The 19,471-nt window shown below is 43.9% G+C and overlaps 1 protein-coding gene across 4 annotated transcripts in view; it reads right to left on the minus strand.

Annotated features, from left to right (window-relative positions):
* Positions 1-6,084: 6,084 nt before the first annotated feature.
* Positions 6,085-19,471, minus strand: part of ADGRE3 (adhesion G protein-coupled receptor E3) — a 74,584-nt gene continuing 61,197 nt past the window's right edge. For 3 of the 4 annotated variants that reach the window (XM_054538399.2, XM_054538400.2, XM_024236320.3), the window contains 5 exons: positions 18,264-18,330; positions 17,949-18,040; positions 15,042-15,210; positions 10,497-10,604; positions 6,085-6,417 (listed from right to left, as the gene is read on the minus strand). In XM_054538399.2, the coding sequence (XP_054394374.2) occupies positions 6,379-6,417; positions 10,497-10,604; positions 15,042-15,210; positions 17,949-18,040; positions 18,264-18,330 (475 nt within the window). In that variant the 3' untranslated portion in view covers positions 6,085-6,378. 4 annotated transcript variants of the gene reach the window in all.

The following is a 19,471-nucleotide window of genomic DNA, read 5'->3' on the forward strand; positions in this document are numbered from 1 at the left end:
GTATTTTTAGTAGAGACAGGGCTTTGCCATGTTGGCCAGGCTGGTCTCGAACTCCTGACCTCAAGTGATCCACCCACCTCAGCCCCCTAAAGTGCTAGGATTACAGGCATGAGCCACCACGCCCGGCCTTATTTTATTTTTTGAGACAAGGTCTCACTCTGTTGCCCAGGCTGGAGTGCAGTGTTGTAATCATAGCTCACTGCAGCCTCAAACACCTGAGCTCAAGAAATCCTCCCTCCTCAGACTCCTTTATAACTAGAACTACAGGTGTGCCCCACCATACCCAGCTAATTTTCATTTTTCTTTTTTTTTTGTATAGACAGGGGTCTTGCTTTGTTGCCCAGACTGGGCTTAAACTCCTGTTCTCAAACAATCCTCCTGCTTCAGCCTCCTAAAATGCAAGGATTGCGATCAATTTATTGATCAACAAGCACCCTTAATCAATAGCAGAATCTTTCCTGTTTTGTCTGAGAGTGGGTACTTATAGAAAGGAGACTGTGAGGAGAGCAGGTGGTGGGAGAGGTCGGAGCTGATTTCACTTCCTATTTCTTTGATTTGTTTTAAATCTACTTGTTCTTTTATTTCGTTATAATTTTTTTTTTTTTTTTGAGATGGAGTCTCACTCTGTCACCTAGGCTGGAGTACAGTGGCATGATCTCGGCTCACTGCAATCTCCTGCTCCTGGGTTCAAGCGATTCTCGTGCCTCAGCCTCCTGAGTAGCTGGGATTACAGGTGTGCACCAGCACATCCGGCTAATTTTTGTATTATTAGTAGAGACAGCATTTCGCCACTTTGGCCAGGCTGGTCTCGAACTCCTGACCTCAAGGGATCCGCCCGCCTTGACCTCTCAAAGTGCTAGGATTACAGGTGTGACCCACTGCACCCAGCCTCGTTATTTATTTTTAAGAGGTGGGTTCTCAGGATGTGGCCCAGGCTGGAGTGCAACGGCAATTCACAGGCACGATCCCACTACTGAGTTTTGATTCTCTCTGTCCTCTCTTCTCACCTCCTCCCACCTCTGCAGCTGCCCTGATGCATCACTACCAAAGCCAGCTCCTGTACTGTCCGCAGCCTGCTGAGTGGGTGGGTGTCCTGTTGTAAACCCTCCACCCAGGGGACTGTTATGTCAAGCAACTTTATCTGGGGTCAGGGGAAGTTCCCACATTTCAGAAGAGGGAAGTTGTTTTCTGATACTCGTATTGAGAAATGGGGAAGCAGGGGGCTGTGGTCACGTCTCTAGGAGGCCCCTGGTGGAACTGGTCCCAACCTATCTCCCTTCCACATCTCTCATGATTATCTAATTGCAGAGAGGTAAACATGAAAGAGGTCACTTTTTACCACTTTAGGTCCAGGGGAGCAATAGTTGGATAAAAATAATAACCATGGTTTATCAAACATATATTGTGTGGTAAATAAATGCAGTGGCTCTCAATGAATCTTCACCATGACTTTGTGAGGTTGGAATATATTTACCAACTCCCGCCAATCTTTTTTTTTTTTTGGACAGAGTCTCACTCTGTCGCCCAGGCTGGAGTGCAGTGGTGTGATCTCGGCTCACTGCAACCTTTGGCTCCTGGGTTCAAGCGATTCTTCTGCCTCTGCCTTCCAAGTAGTTGGGATTACAGGTGCACCGTAATGCCCAGTGAATTTTTTGTATTTTTACTAGAGATGGGGTTTTGCCATGTTGGCCAGACTGGTCTGGCTTCAAGTGATCTGCCTGCCTCTGCCTCCCAACGTGCTGGGATTACAGGCGTGAGCCACTGTGCCCGGCCCTCATTTTTTTTTTTTTTTTTTTTTTAAAGACAGGGTCTCACTCTGTCACCCAGGCTGAAGTGCGGTGGTGCAATCATAGCTCATTGTGGCCTCAACCTCCTGGGCTCAAGTGATCCTCCCACCTCAGCCTCCCAAGTAGCTGTGGCTACAGGTGTGTGCCACCACACCTGGCTAACCAACCCCATTTTATACCTGGGCAAACTGAGGCCCAGAGGTGGGGTCTCACGGCTTGTCCATTGTCATTTAGTGGGTAAATGGCACAACTGGGATTCAGATTCCATCTGTGCCTCCCACTGTTGATCTCTTTCTACAGCTGCCTTTTTTTTTTTTTGAGATGGAGTCTCGCTCTGTTGCCCAGGCTGGAGTGCAGTGGTGTGATCTCAGCTCACTGCAACCCTCTGAGATGCATGTTCCACATTATCTCCTGAAAGTCCCCACTAAGGTAAAGCTCCACCTGCCTAGAGAGATAGCCTGCTCAACTAACACATTTTTGGTTAATTTTTAAAATTAAAAAAAATTTTTTTTAGAGAGACAGCATCTCTGGCTAGGTGTGGTGGGTCACGCCTGTAATCCCAGCACTTTGGGAGGCCGAGGTGGGTGGATCGCTTGAGGCCAGGAGTTCGAGACCAGCCTGGGCAACATGTTGAAACCCCATCTCTACTAAAAAATACAAAAATTAGCCGGGCATGGTGGTGTGCACCTGTAATCCCAGCTACTCAGGAGGCTGAGGCAGGAGATTTGCTTGAACCCGGGATGCGAAAGTTGCAGTGAGCTGAGATTATGCCACTGCACTCCAGCTTGGGCAACGGAGAGACTCTGCTAAAAAAAAAAAAAAATTAGAGAGACAGGTTCTCGCTGTGTTGCCCAGCCTAGAGTGCAGTGGTGCAATCATAGCTCACTGCAACATTGAACTCCTGGGCTCAAGCAATCCTCCCGCCTTCGCCTCCCGAGTATCTGAGACTACAGGTGTGTGCCACTGCTCCCAGCAATAACACATCTTTTAACACATCTTGTTCTTTCTCTGCCTTACTTTTTTTTTTTTTTTTTTTTTTTTTAACAGAGTCTTGCTCTGTCACCCACTGTAACCTCCACCTCCCGGGTTCAAGTGATTCTTCTGCCTCAGCCTCCTGAATAGCTGGGACTACAGGCCTATGCCACCACACCTGGCTAATTTTTGTATTTTTAGTACAGACGGGGTGTCACCATATTGGCCAGGCTGGTCTTGAACTCCTGACCTCTGCCCTTGTGATCTCCTCATGATGTCCATGTGAACTCCTCGTGATCTGCCCATCTTGGACTCCCAAAGTGCTAGGATTATAGGTGTGAGCCACCGCACCCTGCCCTGCCTCATTTCTTCACACCCCGTTGGTGTTTCCCGGGATCATCTCCAAAATAATCTACCTGCACGCACTAAACTCCTTATCTCAGAGTTTGCTTTTGGGAGAACTCAAACGATGATGCTATGGGATGAGTGTCATCATCAAAGATGAGTTTGTGAAACGGTTCTGGTTTGCCTGGGGCTGAGGGACTCCTGGATTGTGGGACTTTTGGTACTAAACCTGGGAAAGTCCCGGGTAAACCAGAATGAATTGACTATCCTTATAGGAGGATAGTGTGGCATCAGGGAAGCCAAGAGAAGCGAATGCTTCAAGAAGAAAAAAAATGATCAAGAGTCAAATGTTGACCCAGTGGTCAAGTTTGGTAAGACTGAGAAACAACCAGTGGACTTTGCACCGAGGAAGCATTTGGGACATTGGTTCATCCTTTCGTGTGTTGCAAGCAGAAGTTAGATTGCAGTGGTTGAACAGTGAGGAGGTTGGAGCAAGTGAAGACAACACAGTGGAAACAACTTTTTTTCTAGAATTTTTTTTTTTTTTTTTTTTGAGATGGAGTTTCGCGCTTGTTGCCCAGTCTGGAGTGCAGTGGCACAATCTCGGCTCACCGCAACTTCCAGCCCCCGGGTTCAAGTGATTCTCCTGCCTCAGCCTCCCGAGTAGCTGGGATTACAGGCATGCGCCACCACGCCTGGCTAATTTTGTATTTTTAGTAGAGAGGGGGTTTCTCCATGTTGGTCAGGCTGGTCTCGAACTCCCAACCTCAGGTGATCCACCCACCTTGGCCTCCCAAAGTGCTGGGATTATAGGCGTGAGCCACCACACCCGGCCTTTTTTCCTAGAATTTTGGCTGTAAAGAGGAGGAGAGATAGAGTGGCTATTGCAGCGGGAAAGCAGATTAAGGGGAGACTTTTTGGATAGAAGGGGCCTGAACATGTGTCCTCTCTTTTCCTTCCCTCTTTTCTCTTTTCTTTTCTTTCTTTCTCTGTCTTTCTTTCTTTTTCTTTTTTCTTTCTTTCCTTCTTTCTTTCTTTTCCTTCCTTCCTTCCTTTCTTTTCTTTCTTTCTCTTTCTCTCTCTCTTCCCCTTCCTTCCTTCCTTCCCTCCCTCCCTCCCTCCTTTCTTTCCTTCCTTCTTTCTTTCTTTCTTCCTTCCTTCCTTCCGTCCGTCCGTCCATCCTTCCTTCCTTTCTTTCTTTCTTTCTTTCTCTCTTTCTCTCTCTCTCTCTCTTTCTTTCTTTCTTTCTTCTTTCTCTCTTTCTCTCTTTCTTGATGGAGTCTCACTCTGTCACCCAAACTGGAGTACAATGGCGTGATATCAACTCACTGCAACCTCTGCCTCCCGGGTTCAAGTGATTCTCCTGCCTCAGCCTCCCAAGTAGCTGGGATTACAGGCACCCGCCACCATGCCTGGCTAATATTTGCATTTTTAGTAGAGATGGGGTTTCACCACGTTGGCTAGGCTGATCTTGAACTCCTGACCTCAGGTAATCCACCTGCTTTGGCCTCCCAAAATGCTAGGATTACAGGCGTGAGCCACTGCACCCGGCCGTGTCCTCTCTTTTCTTCCAAAATTCCTATTATTCTCATATTAAACACCCCAGTCTTCCTTTTATTCTTCCAAGATTTTAATCTTTTGGACTTTTTTCCTCAGTGCTTTGTGCTACTTCTCCTGCGTGGTCTTCTAAGCCTCAAATTTGGCTTTTGAGAGTGATGACTTAAAAAAAAAATCACCCAGCATCAATAGCAGACAGGTGCTAAAGAAAAATAAAAATAATCCAGTAAAATATCTTCTTAAATGTATTCCTTTTTAATTAAGTTCCATAGAACTGGAACTTTTGGGCATGCACTTGAATCTTCTTACATTCTTTAATTCTTTTATTTTTTGCAAAATAAACTTTTACTTGGAGGGACAGCATAGTTTACAGTCCAGCCTCTTCTACACTTTAAACATTTATTTATTTATTTGTTTTATATAGACAAAAATGTATATATTTATCATGTACAACAGGATGTTTTGAAATATATCTACATTGTGGAATGACTAAGTCAAGCTAATTAATATATGATTACCTCATATAACTTTTTTTTCTTTTTTTTTTGTGGTGAGAACACTTAAAATCTCTCATCAGGCACGATGGTTTGTGTCTGTAATCCCAGCACTTTGGGAGGCCCCAGCAGGTGGATCGCTGCTTGAGGTCAGGAGTTTGAGATCAGCCTGGCCAACATGGTGAAACCCTGTCTCCACTAAAAATACAAAAATTAGCTGGGCATGGTGGTATGTGCTTGTAGTCCCAGCTATCGGGAGGCTAAGGCAGGAGAATCGCTTGAACCCAGGAGGCAGAGGTTGCAGCGAGCCTAGATCTCACCACTGCACTCCAGCCTGGGTGACAGAGTGAGACTCAGTCTCAAAAGAATAGAAGTTAGCCTGGGCCCGGGCATGGTGGCTCACGCCTGTAATCCCAGCACTTTGGGAGGCGAAGTCAGGTGGATCACCTGAGGTTGGCAGTTTGAGAACAGCCTGACCAACATAGAGAAACCCTGTCTCTACTAAAAATACAAAATTAGCCGGACATGGTGGTCCATGCCTGTAACGCCAGCTACTTGGGAGGCTGAGGCAGAAGAATCGCTTGAACCCGGGAGGCAGAAGTTGCACTCATGCCATTGCACTCCAGCCTGGGCAACAAGAGCAAAACTCCATCTCAAAAAAAAAAAAAAAAAAAAATTAGCCTGTGTCTAGCAAGGAAGTAAAGCCAGTAGGAAGCCGATGGTTTGAGGGAATGAGTGAGTTTAAAGAGCAAGTTTATGGCCAGGTGCAGTGGCTCATGCCTATAATCCCAGCTGAGGCTGGAGAATCAGTTGAGCTCTGGAGTTTGAGGCTGCAGTGAGCTACAGTCATGCCACTACACTCCAGCCTGGGTGACAGATGAAACCTGTCTTAAAAAAAGAGCAAGTTTAGGATGAGTGGGACTAAGAACTTGAGGAAAAGGACCTCTTCATTTACAAAAAGTCAAGGAAATATTTGCAGTGGTCATGATTTGGGTTTCCAGAGACAAGCATTGACTGAATACACCATAGTGAAGAGAAATGCAATTTACCACACATTTGTTGAGAGCCTATTATGGAGAACAAACAGTTTGGGAAGTAAAGGTTGATTACTTCCTCTCCAAGGATGATATGTTTAATGAATTCCCTTGTCCTTAGCTTCATTCTTCATAATGCCAAAGAGATCCATGGATATGATTTTCCATATAGAGTTGAATATTCTAGTTTTAATATTTTCTCTTCGCTTGTCCTGGAAATACATCCCCCTATAAAAGAGGTTTAGATTAAAGGTGGATGTAAGGGTAAAATAAAGTAAACAGACAAAATCAACAACATGGAGAAACAGCAGGAGTGATTTAAACCCAGTTTGAACCAGCAGGCAAGGATGGCATGATCTCCTAGCATTTAAAGATCCTAGGGCAGATGTGGTCTTCTTTGGCTTAGAGTGGGAGACTTATCAAAAATTCAGCAGGAAGAATTCTTCTTTTTGATAAATTTTCAGACATAATATTCCACTCTGAAATTTCAGCCCCCTGGATGTTTTTTTGTCTATGAAGAAAGGTTAGAGTCTTGTTGGCTTTGTTTCTCTTTGAATGCCCGTTATCTAACATAGTGCCTGACACACTGTAGAATTCAACAAATATTCTCTTTGCACCCCACAACTTACAGCTTGGTTTAGCAGCCCCAAGCTCCACAGAGGAACCAACATCTCCTGAAGAAGCCTATGAGGTTAGTGCTTCCTAGCCTAGTTATAAGAGTTGCGTGCAAGAAATTCAAAGTTACATCTTCCTTCCTGGTATTTATGGTTCATTCACAGAATTTCCCATCCAGATGCAATTTACAAGTCAAGCATGACTTTTTCCATAGGCAACATTGCCCGGCGACCTAACTGATCTTCCAACTTTATCAAGTTTCTTGGGAACAGAGTTAGAAAGTTAACCCAAGGTCAAATTTGTCCATAGAGAAAGAGTTTCATTAGCTTTTTACTCAAACTCTGTGCCTAAAAAATAAAAGCACAGAGATTTTTCTGTAGAGATGGGGTCTTATTTTGTTGCCCAGGCAGGTCTCAAACTCCTGACCTCAAGCGATTCCCCTACCTTGTTCTCCCAAAGTGCTGGGATTACTGGCATGAGCCACCATGCCCGGCCAAAGCTAATGTATTTCTTAAAGAGAGAATCATATATACATGTGTGTGTGTGTATATATATATATATATATATTTTTTTTTTTTTTTTGAGACAGGGTTTTGCTCTGTCGCCCAGGCTGGAGTGCAGTGGCATGATCTTGGCTCACTGCAACCTCTGCCTCCTGGGCTTAAGCACTCCTGCCTCAGCCTCCCAAATAGCTGAAACTACAGGTTACAGGCATGCACCACTACACCTGGTTAATTCTTTGATGTTTCTGTAGAGACAGGGTCTCACTATACTGCCCAGGTTATATTTGATATTTTCCCCTTCCAAAGATACACTCATATTATTCAATTTCCACAATGTTAAGTGATAATAATAAAAATGATTTTCCTTATTTCATTGTGGAGAACCAGTAACTGGAATGCTGGCAGCTTTGGGAATTATTTTGGATTATCTGGGAAACCTTTCATAGGTCACAGTCAACAGTTGGCACTTTTACTCTTGTTGAGAATAATTAAGCCTAATATTAATCAAATTTTTTTTTTGAGACAGAGTTTCACTCTTGTCGCCCAGGCTGGAGTGCAATGGCACGATCTTGGCTCACTGTAATCTTTGCCTCCCAGGTTCAAGCGATTCTCTTGCCTCAGTCTCCTGAGTAGCTGGCATTACAGGCACCTGCCACCACGCCCAGTGGCTCACACCTGTAATCTCAGCACTTTGAGAGGCCAAGGCAGGCGGATCACTTGAGGTCAGGAGTTCGAGACCAGTCTGGCCAACATGGTGAAACACCATCTCTACTAAAAATACAAAAAAATTAGCCGGGTGTGGTGGCGGGCGCATGTAATCCCAGCTACTGAAGAGGCTGAGGCAGGAGAATCGCTTGAACCCAGGAGGCAGAGGTTGCTGTGAGCCGAGATCGTGCCACTGTACTCTAGCCTGGGTGATACAGTGAGACTCTGTCTCGGAAAAAAAAAAAAAAAAAAAAAAGTGAAAAGAAAAGAAGAGACAGGTTCTCACTATGTTGCCCAGGCTGGTCTCAAACTCCTGGACTCAAGTGATCCTCCCACCTTGGCTTCCAAAAGTGTTGGGATTACAGGTGTGAGCCACCATGCCCAGCCTCTTTTTAGACGTCTATTCTGTCATTTATTCAAAAAGCCAAATACGGAATGAAATGTCACATAGTGCAGAAAGCTCATTCTCTGGTGCACTGAGCCTGAGTTAGTGCAATGGAAGAACAGAATACCAGCAACCAGATTCCAGAAGTATCATCTTTCCAACAGGGCTATTTCCTCTCCCAGAAAGGTCCCATGATTCCCTGCACCCATCCTCTGTAATTATGCAGAGCAGCTGGGGCAGAATCCCTCCCCTGGAGCCTGTTCCATGGTGTACCCCCACTCTGTGGGCCCACATGCACATCTTTATGGACAGTGGGCATTTGGGGGAAGATGATCACTCTGCTATGCCTATGTTTGTATGCTTGTAAATTTCCCCCAGTGGGAGTCTGTGTTAGATTGCATTGGTTCTGGTGATATGTTTTACCCATACATCTTCACACAACAAGAATACATATGAAAACCAGCTTAAGTGCTGTTAGTGAGCAGAGAGTAGTCACTGAGGAACAATATAACAAGAATGAGGAACTCAAACCAGGTTATCAGGAAAAGGACTCTTCCTCATACCCTCCAGGAAAGCGAGTTTGTACTAAGACTAGCTCCTCAAAGCTACCTTATGTTTCCCAGGCTGGTGTCAAACTCCTAGGCTCAAACAATCCTCCCATCTCAGCCTCCCAAGTAGCTAGGACTACAGCGCCACCACACCTGGCTTCCTTTTTTTTTTTTTTTGAGAGAGAGTTTTGCTCTTGTTGCCCAGGCTGGAGTGCAATGGCATGAGCTTGGCTCACTGCAACCTCTGCCTCCCGGATTCAAGCGATTCTCCTGCTTCAGCCTCCCGAGTAGCTGGGATTACAGGCATGTGCCACCATGTCCAGCTAATTTTGTATTTTTAGTAGAGATGGGGTTTCTCCATGTTGGTCAGGCTGGTCTCGAACTCCCAACCTCAGGTGATCTGCCCACCTCGACCTCCCAAAGTGTTGGGATTATAGGCGTGAGCCACTGTGCCCGGCCCTTGGCTTCCTTTTTATTATTATTATTTTACATTGTGGAAATTGAATAACATGAGCATATCTTTGAAAAAGGAAAATATAGGCCAGGTGTGGTGGCTCATACCTGTAATTCCAGCACTTTGGGAGGCTGAGGTGGTAGGACTGCTTGAACTGGGAGGTCAAGACCAGCCTGGGCAACATAGGGAGACTCCATCTCTCTCTCTATAAAAAAAATTAGTAGGGCATGGTGGTGCACACCTGTGGTCTCAGCTACTCGGGGAGCTGAGATGGGAGGATTGCTTGAGCCCAGGAGGTTGAAACCGCAGTGAGCTATGATCGTGCCACTGCACTCCAGCCTGGGCGACAGAGCAAGACCCTGTCTCTTAAAAAAAAAAAAAAGGAAAATATAAATTAAAAACTAGAGGAAGCTCAGCAAAGTAACTCAGGAGCAGAACACCAAACACCGCATGTTCTCATTTATAAGTGGGAGCTGAACAATGAGAACACATGGACACAGGGAGGGGAACATCACTCACTGGGGCCTGTTAGGGGAGGTTAGAAGGGGGAGAGCATTAGGGAAAGGAGCCGATGCATGCTTTTTTTTGTTGTTTTTTTTTTTTAGACGGAGTCTCGCTCTGTCACCCAGGCTGGAGTGCAATGGTGTGATCTTGGCTCACTGCAACCTCCACCTCTCAGGTTCAAGTGATTTTCCTGTCTCAGCCTCCCCAGTAGCTGGGACTACAGGTGCATACCACCACAACCGGCTAATTTTTGTATTTTTAGTAGAGATGGGGTTTCACCATGTTGGTCAGGGTGGTCTTGAACTCATGACCTCAGGTGATGCACCCACCTCAGCCTCCCAAAATGCTGGGATTACAGGCGTGAGCCACCATGCCCAGCCAATGCTGGGCTTAATACCTAGGTGGCGGGTTGATAGGTGCAGCAAACCACCATGGCACACGTTTACCTGTGTAACAAACCTGCACATGTAACCTCAGAACTTAAAAAACAAAAACAAAAACAAAAACAAACAAAAAAACCCCAAACTAGAGGAAGTTTGCAGTGTCAAGAGAGGAGTATGTAAAACATTAGAACAATTCAGATGTTCACTTACCTCACTGGGTTTTGAGTCAGGACCCATCTTGCTGGAAAGTGTGTATGTCTCAGACTCAGATTTTGATTTTACGATCTCTCTAAACCACTTTCGATATTGTTTCTGGACCTGGAACATCAAAGGAAATACCTGGATGGGTTTTGCTAATATTGGTGAACAGCAGAAAGGTCAGTGAGTCAGGAAGAGGATAGAGATGTATTATTATTTATTTATTTTCACAAAACATGGTCTATTCGTACAATGGAATATTATTCAGTCTTATAAACGAAGGAGATTCTGACACATATGCTACCACACGGATGAACCTTGAGGACATCAGCCTAAGTGAAATAAGCTGGTCATGAAAAGGCAAATACGTATGGTTCTACTTGTATGAGGTACCTAAAGTAGTCAAATCCATATAGACATAAAGTAGAAAAGCGGTTTCCAGGGCCTGGGGGGAAGGAGAATGGGGAGTTAGTGTTTAATGGGGATGGAGTTTCAGTTTGGGAAGATGAATAAAGTTCCGGAGATGGATGTTGGCGATGGTTGCATGACATTGCGAATGTGATGCTACTAACGGTACACTTAGAAATGGTTAAAAAGGTAAATTTTATATTATATATGTTTTACCACAATAAAAATTTTCCATTACAGGGTATATAATTGTTGTAGAAAATTTATGGCCAGGTGTGGCGGCTCACACCTGTAATCCCAGCACTTTGGGAGGCCGAGGCGGGTGGATCACGAGGTCAGGAGATCAAGACCATTCTGGCTAACATGGTGAAACCCTGTCTCTACTAAAAATACAAAATAATTAGATGGGAGTGGTGGCTCGTGACTGTAATCCCAGCTACTCCAGAGGCTGAGGCAGGAGAATTGCTTGAACCTGGGAGGCGGAGGTTGCAGTGAGCTGAGATCACGGCACTGCACTCCAGCCTGGGAGACAGAGCGACACTTCATCTCAAAAAAAGAAAAGAAAAGAAAAGAAAAAATAGAAAATTTATAAGATATGCATATGCAAAAGGAAGAAAATAGAAGTTACATATAATTCCTCAATCTAGTGAAAATCACCAATAATATTTTGGTAGTACCCTTCAATGTGTCTTGGTTTTGGGCACCTCAGAAGCAGACCCTGCAACAAGGATTGAAGTGTAAGGAGTTTATTTGAGGGGTGATCCCAAGAAGCACCAGTAGAGCAACGAGGAAGCAGGACAGGGAAGAGAAGGCAGCTGGTAAAAAATGCATAATTAAGGTTATTTCCATTGTGGGAATCTGGGGCTCAGCCCCATTCAGGAGCTCTGGGATAGAGCATGGAACTACCTTAGAGTCAACTTGCCTGAAGGAGGAGGGAGCTGGGGTATTTATCCACCAGCTCCCATCAGTCATGGGTTGATGGCCGGTCTCAAGGGCCATTACTCTTTGGCATCACCAGTTTGCCCTGTGCATGGGCCAGACATGTCCTGTGGGCAGTACGAAGCCTTCAGGCACAGTCATGGGTGTTTGCGACAAGCAACTCCAGGCATGTAGAGACAGAAGCCAAAGGGATATGAGAGGGCCGTGGACAGCATCTGCCACACCGTGATATCCTAACCTTGGCGCTATTGACATCTTGGGTTGGATCATGTTTTGCTGGAGAGGGCTGTCCTGTGTGCATTGTTTAGGATATTTAGCAGCATCCCTGACCTCCACCAACTAGATGCCAGTAGAAACCCCCACCCCAGTTATGACAAACATTTCCCCAGACATTGCTAACTGTCCCGTGGTGGGAACACAATTGCTCCTGGTAAGAACCATTCTGATATGCCATAAACATCCATACCTACACATAAATAAATACATAACAATAACACAAACAATGAGTGCTTATACTCGTTATATAAACAAAATGAAACCCTCTGGGGTAGTTTCTTTTGTTTTTTTTTGAGAAGGAGTCTCGCTCTGTTGCTCAGGCTGGAGTGCAATGGTGTGATCTCAGCTCACTGCAACCTCTGCCTCCCAGGTTAAAGTGATTCTCTAGCCTCAGCCTCCTGAGTAGCTGGGATTACAGGCAGGTGCCACCTCTCTCGGCTAATGTTTGTATTGTTTAGTAGAGACAGGCTTTCACCATGTTGGCCATGCTGGTCTTGAACTCCTGACCTCAGATGATCCGCCTGCCTCGGCCTCCCAAAGTGCTGGGATTACAGGCATGAGCCACCATGCTTGGCTGGGTTCCATTCTGGAGATAGCGTGCAGTCCAGATTATCCCTGAGCACCCCTTAGTAAGGGACCTTCTTGGAGGACACACACTACTGTTCAGTTGCAGACAAATAAAGTGTTTTGAATTTAGTAGCCATATGAAATAAAACTATATATATCTTTAAAAACTGGATGCTAGGCCAGCCACGATGGCTCACGCCTGTAATCCCAGCACTTTGGGAGGCTGAGGCGGGCAGATCACCTGAGGTCGGGAGTTCGAGACCAGCCTGACCAACATGCAGAAACCCCGTCTCTATTAAAAACACAAAATTAGCTGGGTGTGGAGGCGTGCATCTGTAATCCCAGCTACTCAGGAGGCTGAGGCAGGAGAATCACTTGAACCCGGGAGGCGGAGTTTGCGGTGAGCTAAGGTCACGCCATTGCACTCCAGCCTGGGCAACAAGAGCCAAACTCTGTCTCAAACAAAAAACAAAACAACAAAAAAACGAATAACAAACAAAAACTGGATGCTATGATATGCCTCAAAAACTGAGCTAAACTAAGGGAAGAGTACATGTAAGTGTTTTTCGTATGCTCATGTGAAACCCCATCTCTACTAAAAATACAAAGAAAAAAAAAATTAGCCAGGCATGGTGGCATGTGCCTGTAGTCCCAGGTACTCAGGAGGCTGAGGCAGAAGAATCGCTTGAACCTGGGAGGCAGAGGTTGCAGTGAGCCGAGATCGAGCTACTGTACTCCAGCCTGGGTGACAGAGCAAGACTCCGTCTCAAAAAAAAAAAAAAAAAAAAAAAAATGATAATGATGATGATGAAACAAACACTCTGCCAGTGGTGCCTGTGAACCAAGTGGAGATGAGTTCTGCCTCCCGCCTCAGCCTCCTGAAGTACTGGAATTATGGGCATGAGTCACTGTACCTGGCCCCAGTTTCTCTATAACAAGGCAGTTAACTGGCAGTACAGTGAAGTTCAAGACCTCATCATGCCCACTGCTGTTCCATGGTTTGAGATGTGAGTTGCAAAAACTGCAATAGCAGACTGGGATGGATCTATGAGTTTGCCCCTGAAGACAGCCAGTGTTAGAAGGAAGGCTGTGTGATCCTGGGATGTGACCTAGTTTGGGACAGTGAGGGCTTTGAGGGTCATGTATCATCTGATACGTCCTGAAGAAAAAGAGATAAATCAGCCCAGCATGGTGGCTTACACCTGTAATCCCAGCACTATATAATTGGTATTGACTGGAAGCTTTTTCTTTTTCTCTTTTTTTTTTTTTGAAACGGAGTCTTGCTCTGTTGCCCAGGCTGGAGTGCAGTGGTGCGATCTCGGCTCACTGCAGCCTCTGCCTCCTGGGTTCAAGCGATTATCCTGCCTAGCCTCCCGAGCAGCTGGGATTACAGGCGCCTCCATCATACCTGGGTAATTGTTTTGTAGTTTTTAGTAGAGACGGGGTTTCGCCATATTCGTCAGGCTGGTCTCGAACTCCTGAGCACAAGTGATCCCCCTGTGTCGGCCTCCCAAAGTGCTGGGATTACAGGCGTGAGCCACCGCACCCTGCCGATTGGAAACTTTTTCTGAAATAGGGCAGAACTGCTTGGGTGTTTTTTTCCATGTAATTTAAGGTAGTAATGTAAATAAAATAATAGTTGGAAAAAAAATAATTCATGTGAAGTAGTGTGTTAGCTGCATTATTGATCTCCACGATTCACTCCTTTGTAGTTGTATTACACTCTGTCTTAGTCTCTTGGTGGGTTGAGTGTTCTTTTCCCATTGACTTTGGGCTTGGCTGTGTGACTTGCTTTGGCTAATGGGATATTAGCGGAGGAAGAATCACAGGCCTGAGTGACCTTGCCCAGTAGGGTCTGCCTTTTTGTGATTTCAGCATTGTTAGGAGAAGAATATTTGCTGGGGAGTTGCTCCCCCTTCTGCCTAAGCCTCAGGATGAGTCACAAGGAGCAGGCCTAAACCTGATCTGCATCCTGGAGCAAAGGCAAGCTGAGCTTAGCTAAGATCAGGTGAACCCCAACAGACCTGTAGACCCCAGAATAAGAAAAGCAAATATTTGTGTTTAAACCAATGAGATTTTTTGAGGTTGTTTGTTACACAGCATTAGCTGACTATTACGCGTGGAAAAACTGAGAAAAAGGCATGATTTTTTTTGACATAGCAATTATTTATATTCTGAAATGTGTTAATAAATGATGTATCTTAACAACCAGTAGCATTTTTAAAGTAGAGAAAATAGAGAGAGTGTTTACAGGTGGATTATAATCTCATATGGAACATTTAGAGAATGTCGACTTAAATCCCCATTAAACTCCATTTCCAAAATTTTCTTAAGTTTAAAGTAACAAAGAAAGGGGTCAGTGTTTACCTGCTGGCTGAGGAGGCAGTAGACTAAGAAGATGAAGAAGCCTTGGAGGCTGTTGATGATGGTGAAGAGGTAAGCCATGACCTGGGCAGCTGGACCCACCTGTAGCAAGCCCAGACACCATGTGCAGCCCAGGATGAAGAGCTGAGCTGTTGCTTTGAAAGCCAGCAGCCTGGGAGGAGGAAGTCAGAGATTAGGATGTCAAAAAACTAATAATGAGCATGAACACCCCTCTAGTTAGCTGTTAATAGTGAGAACTCTGGAGCTGGACTACCTGGGTTTAAATGGAAGCCAGCACTGGCTACCTGTGTGATCTTGGGAAAGCTGCTTTACCTTCTTGCAACTCAGCTCCCTCATCTTTTTAATTTAATTTAATTTAATTTAATTTAATTTTATTTTATTTTTGAGATGGAGTCTTGCTCTGTTGCCTAGGCTGGAGCACAATGTCATGATCTCGACTCACTGCAACCTCTGCCTCCAGGGTTCAAGCGATTTTCCTGCCTCAGCCTCCCCAGTAGCTGGGACTAACTACAGGCATGCACCATCATGTCCTGCTAATTTTTGTATTTTTAGTGGAGATGGGGTTTCACCATGTTGACCAGGCTGGTCTTGAACTCCCGACCTCAAGAGATCCACCCATCTCGGCCTCCCAAAGTATTGGGATTAAAGGCGTGAACCACTGCACCCAGCCTCAGTTCCCTTATCTTAATAATTGTCCTATTTCATGGGGTTGCTATAAAGATTACGTGAAACTTTAATGGGAAAGTATTTAGGACAATGTATGGGACAAAGTTAGTACCACACATACATAAGGCATTTTAAAACCTGGGTGCTTTCTCTCTCTCTCACTCATCATTTATAGACAGGGGTCATATAATTTTTTTTTTTTTGAGATGGAGTCTCGCTCTGTTGCCCAGGCTGGAGTGCAGTGGTGTGATCTCAGCTCATGGGTTCAAGCGATTCTCCAGCCTCAGCCTCCTGAGTAGCTGGGATTACAGGCATGCCACCACACCCAGCTAATTTTTGTATTTTTAGTAAAGACGGGGTTTCACCATGTTGGCCAGGCTGGTCTCGAACGACTGACCTCAAATGATCCACCTGCCTCGGCCTCCCAAAGTGCTGGGATTACAGGTGTGAGCCACCACACCCGGCCGGGGTCATATACTTTGTTATTCAAACAGGAAGGCTTTTGTGATTAAAAGGAGGTGTACTGTTCCAAACAGAAGGAAATGATAAATGTTTGAGGTGATGAATACCTTAAATACCCTGATTTGATCATTGCACATTTTATGCATGAATCAAAATATCACAAATACTTTGTAAATGTATATAAATATTATGTATCAATAAGAATAAAAATAATAATAAAAAATAAAAGGGGTACTATTAATAATTACATTGTGTCAACAGACATAAACTGAGACTGTTCCAGGTAAGCTGAGATATGAGGCCATCCTACTTATAGTATTCACGGCATATATACACACACAATATATATATGTACATATATATTTTACATACATTATCACAATATATAATCACAATATATAGTGATAGTGTATGTAAAATATATATTGTGTTATATATGTATAGAATATATTATATGTGTATGTATATGTGTATATATGTGTATACATACACATATAATATCTATATTATATGTATATATATTATATATATCTGTAATTATTAAGGATATTACATAAGTGAGGAAAGCTAATTGAGGAACAGTTTGTATAGTGTGATCCTATTGTGTGTGTGTTGGTCTGTTCTACCTAAAAGTGCACAGAGAAGCTCTGGGAAAATGTCGTATTTTATCTCACACATCATACAGGCTGTTAATTCTGGCATCCTGGGAAGTGGAAGTAGCAGGAAAAGAGACAGCCACTTTCACTTTTTACTGTATATATTTCAAAAGACTATGAAAAAAATGTAACAAACTTGTCTTATTTTTATGATTAAAATGAAAACAACAAATTACATGCTCAAATTAAAATGGATGCTGCAACATAAAAATACTCATACCTCAAGATATTTTGAAATATTATACAAAATATCTTTTAATCTAGATTCTTATTGAACCTACCACACACAATTGGAGATAAACATTTAAATTGGTATGTGTACAGAGAGTTTAATTTGTAATTTAAGCATGTGATTTAATATAGCTAGATTGATCTCTATTGGCTGGGGTGGACATAGCTTTGTGACATTACTAGGTTCATTTTTAGGGTTTCTATATAATTTAAGCTTTTTAGTAACTGTTGGATTAGCAAATCTGAGTTGGTTTCTTTTGATAAAAAATATACTCCTGTGTGCATCCTGTGTAGTGTGGCAGAAACGAATGTTTTTCTCCCTTTTCATCTTCCTCTTAGTGTTAGCTCTCTTCCCCTTTGAATTTTAAAACAAGGCACATGGTCAGGGTAGAGACTACATTTCCCAGCCTCCCTTGCAGCTGGGTGTTATCATGTGACCAAGATCAGCCAATGGGATATTAGCAAATGTGGCAAGTGCAACTCCTATATTACCTCCTTCCCATGGAGGGGATATTGACAAGGGCAACATCCTTCTAGAGGATGGTGGAGCAACAAAGTAGAAAGAACCTGAGACTCTAGAACACTGTGTGGAGCAGAGCTTTATTAGCCCTGAACTGGTCACTTCTGGGTTGCAACATGAGACTGAAATAAACTTCTATTTTATTCCTTTTTTTTTTTTTGGAGATTTTTTTCTTTATCACAGCAGCTTAGCTTGTATTCTAGCTAATTCAGGTTCTCATTAATTGTGATGGTGGAAGATTACAGTGGTCTTGCTAGTCCTGGGAGCATGGCTGTTGAATGTATGTGTGTATGGATATGTAGGAAGGATTGGCAGAAGGAAAGGGAATAGGAAGTACCATTTGTCACATCCTACCTTGTGTTCTGGATGGTTGACACTTCACTATTGAGGGAGGAAAGTTTTCTTTTCAAAATCCAAAAGACCGAGATAAACAATACTAAATTCACCTGCAGGACCAACACAAACAAGGCAGAGTGCAGGTTAAAGTAATGTATGGTGTCCACTTTAAATTGCACACAGTAGTCCTACCCTCTTGTACATGGGACTGAATTGGTAGCAGGTGGAAAATCAAAGCACCCAACAGTGGAAATGCAAGCCCCTTGTACCATCTTGTACCCAGCACTTCTCTTGGTTCTTCTTAGTTTGGGAACATCAAAGGCACATACTCACAGAGAAAATGGCACAGACTGGGCCAAGGAAACTCCAGATGAATCCCTGGTCCAGGTGGAGCCAGCATCTAGGAACAATGGGAAAAGAGATACAAAGAGAGATCAGAGAAAGCGCATGACATCAACATAAAGTGACTCTTTTCCTACCAGAGAATTGTTGCCAATTTCTCTTGAAAGTCAGCTGATGACAGGCCAGGCACGGTGGCTCACGCCTGTAATCCCAGCACTTTGGGAGGCTGAGACGGGCGATTACGAGGTCAGGAACTCGAGACCATCCTGGCTAACATGGTGAAACCCCATCTCTACTAAAAATACAAAAATTAGCCGGGCGTGGTGGCGGGCGCCTGTAGTCCCAGCTACTCGGAAGGCTGAGGCAGGAGAATGGCGTGAACCCGGTAGGCAGAGCTTGCAGTGAGCTGAGATCGCGCCACTGCACTCCAGCTTGGGTGACAGACTGAGACTCCATCTCAAAATTAAAAAAAAAAAAAAAAAATAAAATAAAATAAAAAGAAAGTCAGCTGATGATAATCAGCTTTTTTTTTTTTTTTTTTTTTTTTTTTGAGACAGGGTCTTGCTCTGTTGCCCAGGTTGCAGTGCAGTGGTGCGATCTCAGCTCACTGCAACCTCTGCCTCCTGGAGTCAAGTGATTCTCCTGACTCAGTCTCCTGAATAGCTGGGATTACAGATGTGCACCACCATACCTGGCTAATTTTTGCATTTTTAGTAGAGATGGGGTTTTGCCATGTTGGCCAGGCTGGTTTTGAACTCCAGACCTCACGTGATTTGCTCCCCTTGGCCTCCCAAAGTGCTGGGATTACAGGCGTGAGCCACCACGCCCGGCCAACAATCAGCTTTGATTACACATTTTGATTGCAACTTGGATCCACACATCATGTGACAGCCACTTTCACTTTTTACTTTATATATTTCAAAAACTATGAAAAAATTTTAACAAACTTGTCTTATTTTTATGATTAAAATGAAAACAAATTACGTGCTCAAATTAAAATGGATGCTGCAACATAAAAAATACTCATAGCTCAAGGTATTTTGAAGTAGTAGTATACAAAATGTATTTTCATTTAGATCCTTATTGAACCTATTACACACAATCGGAGATACACATTTAAATTGGTATGTGTACAGAGAGTTTAATTTGTAATTTAAGTATGTGATTTAATATAGCTAGATTGATCTCTGTTGGCTGGG

The sequence above is a fragment of the Pongo abelii genome, chromosome 20 (genome assembly GCF_028885655.2).
Source record: "Pongo abelii isolate AG06213 chromosome 20, NHGRI_mPonAbe1-v2.0_pri, whole genome shotgun sequence".
NCBI classification, from domain to species: Eukaryota; Metazoa; Chordata; class Mammalia; order Primates; family Hominidae; genus Pongo; species Pongo abelii.